Below are 13,051 nucleotides of genomic sequence, written 5' to 3'. Positions count from 1 at the left end.
GACTCACGTCCAGAGGGCAGGAAGGCCCTGGACAGGTGGACCAGAATGAAAGCTCATCCATCAGCTTTACTTCTTCCTTCTTCCTTCTCTGACTTAGCTTCCCAGAACTCTGTCTGGGAGTCAAGTGCTGGGCTGTAGAAGAAGGTAGATGGATGCTACAGAGATGCCCAACTGAACACCTGAAGTAGGCCACAGGAGTTAGAGTGAAACAGAACTCTGATATGGTGGTGCTGGTGGTCACGGGGCCCTGGTCTTCTGGTTGCGGAAGGTGTGGGGTGGTCTTCAACCTGAGTGGTGCCTTGGGGCAGGGGAGAAGGAAGAAGGACAGGGACACGAGAGAGTTCCAGAACCTGAGAACACAATCCTGAGAGTGACCTCACTGCGGCCCCAGGATTCTGGAACCTGGACTGCCTGATGGGCCCTATATGAAAGATGTAGTAGGGAAAAGGAGCGACAGCTGGCTAAAGGGGCCCCCCCACAATCCTCCCCGACACCCTAGGAGAGCAGCCTCTCTCCGCTGATCCCAGGGTGCCATGGAGATGGAGAGCGCGGCGGCCTCCACACGGTTCCACCAGCCTCACATGGAGAGGAAGATGAGTGCGATGACCTGTGAGATCTTCAACGAGCTTAGGCTAGAGGGCAAGCTCTGCGACGTGGTCATCAAGGTCAATGGCTTTGAGTTCAATGCCCACAAGAACATCCTCTGTAGCTGCAGTTCCTACTTTAGGTATAACAGGGTTGCTGAACTAAGCCAAAGGGGGAACTGGGCTCATTCTGAGACATTTTGGTTCATTTCATGTTTCCCACCCCATGATCTTAAGTTTAGGGATCCTGTCAAAGCCCTGGGCTTCTGTAGACTGGCTTCTTTGTAGACAGGCCTCTGAAGAGGCCCAATCAGGGCTGGAGCCTCTCTGGTTTTCAACTGAACTTCAACCAGCTGTTGGTGGGTCAGGTGCTTTTTTTTTCTTTGATTTGCACCCACCCCAACCTTTGGGATAGTAGGACACCTGTACTGGATTTCCTACTTAAACCTAGGTAACAGTGCCACCTCAGCTACCCCTTAAGCCCCTGAGACTGTTTCAGGCAGGGTGATAAATTAACAAGGATAGAGAGGGTGGGAAGCGGGGTGAAGGGAAAGAACCCAGGAAATATTTATCAGAAATAAAAGGAAGTTTGAGCCAAAAGTGTTGTAATCAGGAAGGTAAAGAGCTATCTTGCTTATGAGCTGAAAATATTTGAGTTCTCAATTCCAATGAAGATATGGTAAGAGTGTCCCACCTAAAAATTCTCATTCATGTAAACCTAGAGCAAGGTATACAAAAAGGTCGAATAGTGCATATTTTAAGTGGACTTTTGCAGGCCACACAGTCTTTGTCCCAACTACTCCACTCTGCTTTCAGCGCGATAGCAGCCATGTTTTGTTGTTGTTCAGTCGCCCAGTTGTGTCTGACTCTTCATGACCCCATGGACTGCAGCACGCCAGGCCTCCCTGTCCCTCACCATCTCCCAGAGTACGCCCAAGTTCATGTGCATGGTATCGGTGATGTCATACAGCCATCTCATCCTCTGATGCCCTCTTCTCCTTCTGCCCTCAATCTTTCCCAGCATCAGGGTCTTTTCCAATGAGTCAGCTGTTTGCATCAGGTGACCAACATATTGGAGCTTCAGCTTCAGCATCAGTCCTTCCAATGAATATTCAGGGTTGATTTCCTTTAAGATGGACTTGCTGTCCAAGGGGCTCTCAAGAGTCTTCTCCAGCACCACTGTTCGAAGACAACAATTCTTCGGTGCTCTGCCTACTTTATGGTCCAGCTCTCACCACCATACATGATTACTGGAAAGACCATAGCTGTGAATATATAGACCTTTGTTGGCAAAGCAATGTCTTTGCTTTTCAACACACTAAGTTTGTCACAGCTTTCCTGCCAAGAAGCAATTGTCTTCTGATTTCATGGCTGCAGTCACCATCCACAGTGATTTTAGAGCCCAAGAAGAGGAAATCTGTCACTGCTTCCACCGTTTCCCCTTGTATTTGCCATGAAGTGATGGGGCTGGATGCCATAATCTTAGTTTTTTTAATATTTAGTTTTAAGCCGGCTTTTTTTACTCTCCTCCCTTACCCTCAAGAGGTTCTTTAGTTCCTCTTCACTTTCTGCCATTAGAGTGTTATCATCCACGTATCTAGGTTGTTGATGTTTCTCCTGCCAATCTTGATTCCAGCTTGTAACTCATCCAGCCTGACATTTCTCAAGAACTGCTCAGCATGTAAGTTAAATTAACAGGGTGACAGCAAACAGCTGTATCATATTCCTTCCTCAATCCTGAACCAGTCAGTTGTTCCACACAGGGTTCTAACTGTTGCTTCTTGACCCACATACAGGTTTCTCAGGGGACAGGTAAGATGGTCTGGTATCCCCATCTCTTTGAGAGTTTTCCACAGTTTGTTATGACCACACAGTCAAAGGCTTTAATGTGGTCGATGAAACAGAGGTAGATGTTTTTCTGGAATTCCCTTGCTTTCTCTGTGATCCAATGAATGTTGGCAATTTGATTTCTGGTTCCTCTGCCTTTTCTAAACCCAACTTGGACATCTGAAAGTTCTCGGTTCATGTGATGCTGAAATCTAGCATGCAGGATTTTGAGCATAACCTTATTAGCACGAGAGATGAGTGCAATTGTCTGGTGGTTTGAACATTCTTTAGTACTGCCCTTCTTGGGAATTGGGATGAGGATTGACCTTTTCCAGTGCTGTGGCCATTAGTGGGTTTTCCAGATTTGCTGACGTATTGAGTGCAGCACTTTGATAGCATCATCTTTTAGGATTTTTAAATGGCTCTACTGGAATTCCATCACATTGACTAGCTTTATTTATTTATTTTTAATAATTTATATTTTTACTTTTGACTTTTCTGGGTTTTCATTGCTGTGCGTGGGCTTTCTCTAGTTGTGGAGAGTGGGGGCTACTCTCTAGTTGCAGTTCACAAGCTTCTCATTGCAAAGCTCAGGCTCTGTAGCTATGGCACACAGGCTTAAATACTCTGCGATATGTGGAATCTTCCTGGACCAGTGATTGAACCTGTGTCTCTTGCATTGGCAAGCAGATTCTTAACCTCTGGACCACCAGGGAAGTCCCACTAGCCTTACCGACAGCAATGCTTTCTAAGGCCCACTTGACTTCACACTCCAGAAGGTCTGACTCTGGATACCTTTCTGTGGTAAAAGGACTTGCATAACTCAATGAAGCTATGAGCCATGCCATGTAGGGCCACTCGAGACGGACGGGTCACAGTGGAGAGTTCTGACTAAACAAGGGAATGGCAAACCACCCCAGTATACTTGCCATGAGAACCCCATGAAATGTATAAAAAGACAAAAAGATATGACACTGAAAGATGAGTCCCCAGGTTGGAAGGTGTCCAATATGCTACTGGGAAGAGTGAAGGACAACTACTAATAGCCCCAGAAAGAATGAAGCAGCTGGGCCAAATGGGAAATGACGCTCAGTTATGGATGTGTTTGGTGATGAAAGTAAAATCCAATGCTGCAAAGAACAGTATTGCATAGGAACCTGGAATGTTAGGTCCATAAATCAAGGTAAATTGGACATGGTCAAGCAGGAGATGGTAAGAATAAACATCAATATTTTAGGAATCAGTGGACTAAAATATACAGAAATGGGTGAATTTAATTTCACTTCAGTTCAGTCGCTCAGTCGTGTCCAACTCTTTGTGACCCCACGGACTTTAGCATGCCAGGCTTCCCTGTCTATCACCTACTCCCAGAGCTTGTTCAAACTCATGTCCATCAAGTTGGTGATGCCATCCAACCATCTCATCCTCTGTTGTCCCCTTCTCCTCCTGACTTCAGTCTTTCCCAGTATCAGGGTCTTTTCCAATAAATCAGTTCTTTGCATCAGGTGGCCAAAGTATTGGAGTTTCAGCTTCAGCATCAGTCCTTCCAATGAATATTCAGGACTTCCTTTAGGATCAACTGGTTTGATTTCCTTGCTGACCAAGGCACTCTCAAGAGTCTTCTCCAACACCACAGTTCAAAAGCATCAATTCTTCGGTGCTCAGCTTTCTTTATAGTCCAGTTCTCACATCCATATATGACTACTGGAAAAACCATAGCTTTGAATAGATGGACCTTTGTTGGCAAAGTAATGTCTCTGCTTTTTAATATGCTTTCAGAGTTGGACACGACTGAAGCGACTTAGCAGCAGCAGCTAGGTGGTCATAGCTTTTCTTCCAAGGAGCAAACATCTTTTAATTTCATGGCTGCAGTCACCATTTGCAGTGATTTTGGAGCCCCCCAAAATAAAGTCTGTCACTGTTTCCACTGTTTCCCCATCTATTTGCCATAAAGTGGTGGGACCAGATGCCATGATCTTAGTTTTTTGAATGCTGAGTTTTAAGCCAGGTTTTTCACTCTCCTCTTTCACCTTCATCAAGAGGCGTTTTAGTACTTCTTTGCTTTCTGCTGTAAGGGTGGTGTCATCCACGTATCTGAGGTTATTGATATTTCTCCTGGCAATCTTGATTCCAGTTTGTGCTTCATCCAGCCCAACATTTCACATGATGTACTTTGCATATAAGTTAAATAAGCAGGGTATCCTTGACGTACTCCTTTCCCAATATGGAACCAGTCCATTGTTCCATGTCCAGTTCTAACTGTTGCTTTTTGACCTGCATACAGATTTCTTAGGAGGCAGGTAAGGTGGTCTGGTATTCCCATCTTTTGAAGAATTTTCCAGTTTGTTGTGATCCACACAGTCAAAGGCTTTGGCGTAGTCAATAAAGCAGAAGTAGATGCTTTTCTGGAACTCTCTTGCTTTTTCGATGATCCAACATATTGGCAATTTGATCTCTGGTTCTTCTGCCTTTTCTAAATCCAGCTTGAACATCTGGAAGTTCTCGGTTCACATACTGTTGAAGCCTGGCTTGGAGAATTTTGAGCTTTACTTTGCTAGCATGCGAGATGACTGCAATTGTGCGGTAGTCTGAACATTATGGCATTGCCTTTCTTGGGGATTGGAATGAAAATTGACTTTTTCCAGTCCTGTGGCCTCTGCTGAGTTTTCCAAATTTGCTGGCATATTGAGTGCAGCACTTTCACAGCATCATCTTTTAGGATTTGAAATAGCTCAACTGGAATTCCATCACCTCCACTAGCTTTGTTCATAGTGATGCTTTCTAAGGCGGACTTGACTTCACATTCCAGGATGTCTGGCTCTAGGTGAGTGATCACACCATCGTGGTTATCTGGGTCATTAAGATCTTTTTTGTATAGTTCTTCTGTGTATACTTGCCACCTTTTCTTAATAACTTCTGCTGTTAGGCCCATACCATTTCTGTCCTTTATTGCGCCCACCTTTACATGAAATGTTCCCTTGGTATCTCTAATTTTCTTGAAGAGATCTCTAGTCTTTCCCATTCTATTGTTTTCCTCTATTTCTTTGCATTGATCACTGAAGGTTTTCTTATCTCTCCTTGTTATTCTTTGGAACTCTGCATTCAAATGGGTATGTATTTCCTTTTCTCCTTTGCCTTTCACTTCTCTTCTTGTTTAATCTATTTGTAAGGCCTCCTCAGGCAACCATTTTGCATTTTTGCATTTCTTTTTCTTGGAGATGGTCTTGACCACTGCCTCCTGTACAATGTCACCAACCTCCGTCCATAGTTCTTCAGGTACTCTGTCTATCAGATCTAATCCCTTGAATCTACTTGTCACTTCCACTGTATAATCATAAGGGATTTGATTTAGGTCACACATGAATGGCTCAGTGGTTTTCCCTACTTTCTTCAATTTAAGTCTGAATTTTGCAATAAAGTGTTCATGATCTGAGCCACAGTCAGCTCCCAGTCTTGTTTATGCTGATTGTATAGAGCTTCTCCATCTTTAGCTGCAAAGAATATAATCAATCTTATTTTGATATTGACCAACTAGTGATGTTCATGTGCAGAGTCTTCTCTGGTATTGTTGGAAGAGGGTGTTTGCTATGACCAGTGCATTCTCTTGGCAAAACTCTGTTAGCCTTTGCCCTGCTTCATTCTGTACTCCAAGGCCAAATTTTCTTGTTACTCCAGGTATCTCTTTACTTGCTACTTTTGCATTCCAGTCCCATATGATGAAAAGGACATCTTTTTTTGGCATTAGTTCTAGAAGGTCTTGTAGGTATTCATAGAACCATTCAACTTTACCTTCTTCAGCATTAGTCGTTGGGGCATAGACTTGGATTACTGTGATAATGAATGGTTTGCCTTGAAAACGAACAGAGATCATTCTGTAATTTTTGAGACTGCACCCAAGTACTGCATTTCAGACTCTTTTGTTGACTATGAGGGCTACTCTATTTCTCCTAAGGGATTCTTGCCCACAAAAGTAGATATAATGGTCATCTAAATTAAATTCGCCCATTCCAGTCCATTTTAGTTTACCAATTCCTAAAATGTCAGTGTTCACTCTTGCCATCTCCTGTTTGACCACTTCTAATTTATCTTGATTCATGGACTTAACATTGCAGGTTCCTATGCAATATTGTTCTTTACAGCATCAGACTTTACTTCCATCAGTAGTCATTTAATTTGGTTGGACCATTATATCTAGTACTGCAGGCAAGAATCCAATAGAATAAATGGAGTAGCCCTCATAGTCAACAAAAGAGTGTGAAATGCAGTACTTGGATGCTACATCAAAAATGACAGAATGATCTCGGTTCATTTCCAAGGCAAACCATTTCAACATCACAGTAATTCAAGTCCATGCCCCAACCACAGATGCCAAAGAAGCTGAAGTTGATCACTTCTGTGAAGACATAGAAGACCTCCTAGAACTAACACCAAAAACAGATGTTCTATTCATCACTGGGGATTGGAATGCAAAAGTAGGAATTCAAGAAAACCTAACAGGCAAGTAACAGGCAAGTTTGACCTTGGAATACAAAATGAAGCAGGGCAAAGGCTAACAGAATTCTGCCAAGAGAATGCACTGGTCATAGCAAACACCCTTTTGCAACAACACAAGAGACGACTTTACACATGGACATCACCAAATGGTCAATACCGAAATCAAATTGATTACACTCTTTGCAGTCAAAGACAGAGAAGCTGTATACAGTCAGCAAAAACAAGACTTGGAACTGACTGTCGCTCAGACTATCAGCTTCTCATAACAAAATTCAGGCTTAAACTAAAGAAAGCGGGGAAAACCACTAGGCCAGCCAGGTACGACTTGAATCAAATCCCCTATGAATATCATTGGAGGTGATGAATAGATTCGAGGGATTAGATCTAGTAAACAGTGTGCCTGAAGAAGTGTGGACAGAGGTATGTAATATTGTACAGGAGGCAGCAAACAAAGCCATCCCAAAGAAAAGCAAGAAGGCAAAGTGGTTACCTGAGAAGTCCTCACAAATAGCTGCAGAAAGAAGAGAAGTGAAAAAGCAAGAGAGGAAGGGAAAGGTACACCCAACTAAACGCAGAGTTTCAGAATAGCAAGGAGAGACAAGAAGGCCTTCTTCAACGAACAATGCAAAGATATAGAGGAAAACAACAGAAGGGGAAAGACTAGAGCTCTCTTTAGGAAAATTGGAAATACCAAGGGAACATTTCACCCAAAGATGGGCACAATAAAGGATAGAGAAAGTAGAGACCTAGTAGAAGCAGAAGAGATCAAGGAGAACTGGAAAATAGCCATGGACAATTCTAACTGAAAGAACATGGCTGTGTTCCAATAAAATTATTTTATTATCAAAATTTGAATTTATTATAATTTCCAGGTGTCACAATATTTTCCCCAATTTAAAAATGTAAAAAAATTCTTAACTCTTGGGCAGGACAAAAATAGAGGAGTTGGGTTGAATTTGGCCCAGAGGCTATAGGTTTGCAGACTTCTTTGATAGAGAATTTGATCTCTGAGCCCATATTTCCTTAAACTTCTTAGAAAAAGGATGCAAAAATATATTAGGGCAGGGACTTCTGCAACACCTAGAAAAGTACCTAGCTATTTAGAAAGGACCCAATAAATAATTGTGGAATAGTGGTCATTTATTCATTCAATAATTTCTTATTGAGTGCCTATTTTGTGACAGGTACTGGAAAAAAAGAAAACACATAAATATTCCTGTTCTCATTAAGTTTACCTTCAAATAGGGGTAATAGGCATTTAATAAAATATATATCTGATCATAATTGCTAGGGAAAAAGAAGACAGGGAGTGGTTATTTTAAATAGGATTACCATTTTGCTGACAAAGTGACATTTGAGGAAAGACTTCCAGGGGGTGAAGTCTTAGAAAATACGGAAGTCTGGGGCAGGGGGGTGGCGGGGAGCCTTCCAGGCTGAGTAGAAAGCAAAATGCAAAGGACCCAAGATGGAAGCATCTCTGGTGTATTCAAGGAAAGCAAGGCCAGCAGGGCTGGAATAAGGTGAGAAGGAAGGCAAGAGGAAATATGATTAGAGAGGTATTCATGGTCCAGATCTCAGGGGTCTTTTGTAGTCCCTGGTAAGGATTTCATATTTTACTCTGTAAATAACAAGGGAAGCCAGTGGAAGTTTCTGAGTGGAAGAGGAGCATAAACTCATAAGGATCACTCTGGGGGCTGGGATAAGACTGTAAACTCTGGAGATGTCAAGGGCAGAAGCAGAGAGATCAGTTAGGGCAGGGGTCCCCAACCTCCAGGTCACAGACTGATACCAGCCTATTAGGAACCAGGCTGCACAACAGGAGGTGAGTGGCAGGCCGGTGAAGCTTCACCTGTATTTACAGCCAGTGCTCATCACTCTCACGACTGCCTGAGCTCCACCTCCTGTGAGATAAGTGGCAGCATTAGATTCTCACAGGAGCGTGAACCCTACTGTGAACTATGCATGCGAGGGATCTAGGTTGCAGGCTCCTTATGAGAATCATCCTGAAACCATCCCTACCTCCCAGTCTATGGAAAAATTGTTTTCCACAAAACTGGTGCATGGTCCCAAAAAGGTTGAGGACTGCTGAGTTAGGGGGTTTATTCGCAATAATCGAGGAAAGAGATGGCGGTGGCTCAGACTAAGAAGGTAGCAACAGGAGTGGTGCGAAGTGATCAGATTCTGGATATGAATAATACTTGTTTTAAAAGTGTATTTGCTCAAGTTTAATTTCTTTAATTGGGGTAGAGTTTGATGGACGATGGGCTGAAACAGAAAAGACCTGGGTCATACTACCAGCTGTAGATCTCAATTTCTCCATCCCTAAAATGGGGAAAAGGGCTACTGATCATGAAAATAGGAATAAAAGTGACCAAAGATCTTGGAAAGGTTCTTTTGACCACTATATAAAGCCTACTCTCCTCCCTCTTACCTCACACCAATGTATTTCCAATATACTGTGTGCTATTTGGAAAATGTCCAAACTCTCCACAAGAAAAGGTTGGGGTTCGGGGGGCGGGGGGGGCGGGGAAAACATGGCAGACTGGAGAGAAATATTTCAGTGACTGCTAGTTTTTGTCTCTCTTCCAGAGCTTTGTTTACAAGTGGCTGGAACAACACTGAAAAGAAAATATACAACATCCCTGGCATTTCCCCCGACATGATGAAGCTGATTATCGAATACGCATACACCCGGACGGTCCCCATCACACCGGATAACGTGGAGAAACTCTTGGCTGCTGCAGACCAGTTTAACATCATGGGTATTGTCAGGGGTTGCTGTGAGTTCCTCAAGTCGGAGCTGTGCTTGGATAACTGTATCGGCATCTGCAAGTTCACGGACTACTACTACTGCCCTGAGCTGAGGCAGAAAGCCTACATGTTCATACTGCACAACTTTGAGGAGATGGTTAAAGTCTCAGCAGAGTTTTTAGAGCTCTCAGTCACTGAACTTAAGGATATCATTGAGAAAGATGAGCTCAACGTCAAACAAGAAGATGCTGTATTTGAGGCCATTTTAAAATGGATTTCTCATGACCCCCAAAATAGGAAGCAGCATATTTCAGTTTTGCTTCCCAAGGTCATTTAGTTATTTTTTTGTGGGATGCTTTAATTGTTCACTCTTTTTTTTCTGGCTGAGCCATGTGACTTGTGGGATCTTAGTTCCACGAAGTGAAGTGAAAGTCGCTCAGTCGTGTCCGACTCTTTGCGACCCCATGGACTATACAGTTCATGGAATTCTCCAGGCCAGAATACTGGAGTGGGTAGCCGTTCCCTTCTCCAGGGGATCTTCCCAACCCAGGGATCAACTCCAGGTCTCTCACATTGCAGGCGGATTCTTTACCAGCTGAGCCACAAGGGAAGCCCAAGAATACTGGAGGGGTAGCCTGTCCCTTCTCCAGCGGATCTTCCCGACCCAGGAATCAAATGGGGGTCTCCTGCATTGCAGGGGGATTCTTTACCAACTGAGTCAGTTCCGTGCCCAGGGATCAAAGCCATGCCCCTAGCATGGAGGTTCACTTGGAGTCCTAACTACTGGACTACCAGGGAATTCCCTTAATTGCTCACTTTTGATTCATTAATCCCAGAGGGATTGTCCCAAGGACTACACTCAGACGTTTGACAGATGCCAGAGTTGTCGTTATATTTATATATAACATATATATAAATATATACTTATATATGTGGACTTCTCAGGTGGCACTAGTGGTAAAGAACCGGCCTGCCAATGCAGGAGATGTAAGAGACTTGGGTTTGATCCCTGGGTTGGGAAGATCCCTTGGATGAGGGCATGGCAACCCACTCCAATATTCTTGCCTGGACAATCCCACAGACAGAGGAGCCTGGTGGGCTCCGGTCCATAGGGTCACAAAGAGTTGGACACAACTGAAATGATATAGCACGCAGTCACTTATAGATGTACATATGTAGAAGGCATCCCCTGCCATTCTCTGGAATTTTAAAGCTTTCTTCGCCCCTGGTATGGCTAGTTCCTTCTGCCCCAATTATTTTCTCTTTGACCAAAATTCTGATAGTGGGGGAAGGAGAAAGCAGGTCTTCAAAAGAATTCTAAAAGGTCTTCCTTTTACCTCTTTCCTTCTGTGAGTTTCCCCAACCAAAACAGGAGTTAGACTAGAAACCAGGTAACGAGCATTGCACTCAATTGTAACCATCTGGTGCTAATTCATGTTACTTTATATAGAGAGACATAGATATCCAATCACTGAACAAGGACCACAGCTTTTTCTGGTCTAAAAGTCCTGTCCAGGGGCCAAGGAATGGACTAGCCCTGTGACCACTTGAGGTGGCTTCTATCTCACTCATTCTCAGCATCCACATGTAAGTTACAAAAATAAAACATGACCCTAGTGCATTCAGTGGAGGCTGTGAAGTTGTGGGCTTAAGGACATGGGTTTTTCAGACACCTCGCCTCATCTGAATGACTTTCTGTATTTCCTTCTTAGGTCCGCCTGGCCCTAATGCATGCTGAATATTTCATGAACAATGTTAAAATGAATGACTATGTCAAAGACAGTGAGGAATGCAAGCCAGTCATCATTAATGCCCTGAAGGCCATGTATGACCTAAATATGAATGGACCTTCTAATTCTGATTTCACCAACCCGCTCACCAGGCCCCGCTTGCCCTATGCCATCCTATTTGCAATTGGTGGCTGGAGTGGTGGGAGCCCCACCAATGCCATTGAGGCATATGATGCTCGGGCAGACAGATGGGTGAATGTCACTTGTGAGGAGGAGAGTCCTCGTGCCTACCATGGGGCAGCCTATTTGAAAGGCTATGTTTATATCATTGGGGGGTTCGATAGTGTGGACTATTTCAATAGTGTTAAGCGTTTTGACCCAGTCAAGAAAACCTGGCACCAGGTGGCCCCAATGCACTCCAGGCGTTGCTACGTCAGTGTGACAGTCCTCAGCAATTTTATTTACGCCATGGGAGGCTTTGATGGCTACGTGCGTCTCAACACTGCTGAACGTTATGAGCCAGAGACCAACCAGTGGACACTCATTGCCCCCATGCATGAGCAGAGGAGTGATGCGAGTGCTACAACACTCTACGGAAAGGTGAGACCCCCGGGGAAGGCGGAAATAATGCTTTGTTTTTTGAGGTGGATGGAAAACAGAAGTGGCGGTATTCACCTTGCAATACTAACCCCTGCATCCAATGACTAAGTGGCCCTTTGTAACCATCTTTTACCTATTAAAAAGCAATGTGTGCACATGTGGAAAAAACTCACACTGCAGACTGGCATCTGAAGTGTCCTCGGCCCCCAGCCACCATCATATACACCCTCTTTCCTTCTACCCCCCAGAAGTAACAATTTTACTCATCCTGGAACTGTCTTCACACAGGTCTACATATGTGGTGGGTTTAACGGGAACGAATGCCTGTTTACAGCAGAAGTGTACAACGCTGAGAGTAATCAGTGGACAGTCATAGCACCCATGAGAAGCAGGAGGAGTGGGATAGGTGTAATTGCTTATGGAGAACACGTATATGCGGTGAGTTTCTTTCCCACAACAAACTGATAGCCTAGGTTTTCTATTAGCAAATAGGTTTACACTACCAGTGGGAAGTATCTGAAAGCTTCTTATCCACGGAAGATAGTGGAAGAGGGAGGTATGAAATCACGGGTCCCCAGCAAGGAGGGATCCTCAGTGCACAGAAGCGACGGTTAACAGCCAGTTGTGTTTCCTCTGCTGTCCACAGGTAGGCGGCTTTGACGGAGCTAATCGACTTAGGAGTGCAGAAGCCTACAGCCCAGTGGCTAACACTTGGCGCACAATCCCAACTATGTTTAATCCTCGTAGCAATTTTGGCATCGAGGTGGTAGACGACCTCTTGTTTGTGGTGGGTGGTTTTAATGGCTTTACCACCACCTTTAATGTTGAGTGCTATGATGAGAAGACTGACGAGTGGTATGATGCTCATGACATGAGTATATACCGCAGTGCTCTGAGCTGCTGTGTGGTACCAGGGCTGGCCAACGTTGGGGAATATGCAGCTAGACGGGACAACTTCACAGGACTAGCACTGCGAGATGAAGTAAAGTACTCTGCCTCGACAAGTACCCTACCTGTATAAGCCTCTTCATATTAGCTAATAAAAAGTCTAAGCAATAAGAATTA

General features: G+C 44.0%; 1 protein-coding gene across 1 annotated transcript; it reads left to right on the top strand.

Annotated features, from left to right (window-relative positions):
• Window positions 1–433: 433 nt before the first annotated feature.
• Window positions 434–13,033, top strand: KLHL10 (kelch like family member 10). The gene is made up of 5 exons (XM_006055775.4): window positions 434–727; window positions 9,495–9,984; window positions 11,369–11,986; window positions 12,275–12,424; window positions 12,633–13,033. Exons 1-5 carry the CDS (start codon window positions 534–536, stop codon window positions 13,005–13,007), a joined length of 1,827 nt encoding a protein of 608 aa, XP_006055837.1. The 5' UTR covers window positions 434–533; the 3' UTR covers window positions 13,008–13,033.
• Window positions 13,034–13,051: the final 18 nt, after the last annotated feature.

This window comes from Bubalus bubalis, chromosome 3, assembly GCF_019923935.1.
Source record: "Bubalus bubalis isolate 160015118507 breed Murrah chromosome 3, NDDB_SH_1, whole genome shotgun sequence".
Taxonomy (NCBI): domain Eukaryota; kingdom Metazoa; phylum Chordata; class Mammalia; order Artiodactyla; family Bovidae; genus Bubalus; species Bubalus bubalis.
This window is presented reverse-complemented; position numbering and strand designations above follow the sequence as displayed.

Excerpts from the sequence above, each read along its gene's own strand:
- KLHL10 (XM_006055775.4), top strand. The coding sequence starts at position 534 with ATGGAGATGGAGAGCGCGGCGGCCTCCACACGGTTCCACCAGCCTCAC. Across the intron at positions 728-9,494 it reads AGCTGCAGTTCCTACTTTAG|AGCTTTGTTTACAAGTGGCT; the intron begins GTATAACAGGGT and ends TCTCTCTTCCAG. Across the intron at positions 12,425-12,632 it reads ATGGAGAACACGTATATGCG|GTAGGCGGCTTTGACGGAGC; the intron begins GTGAGTTTCTTT and ends TGCTGTCCACAG.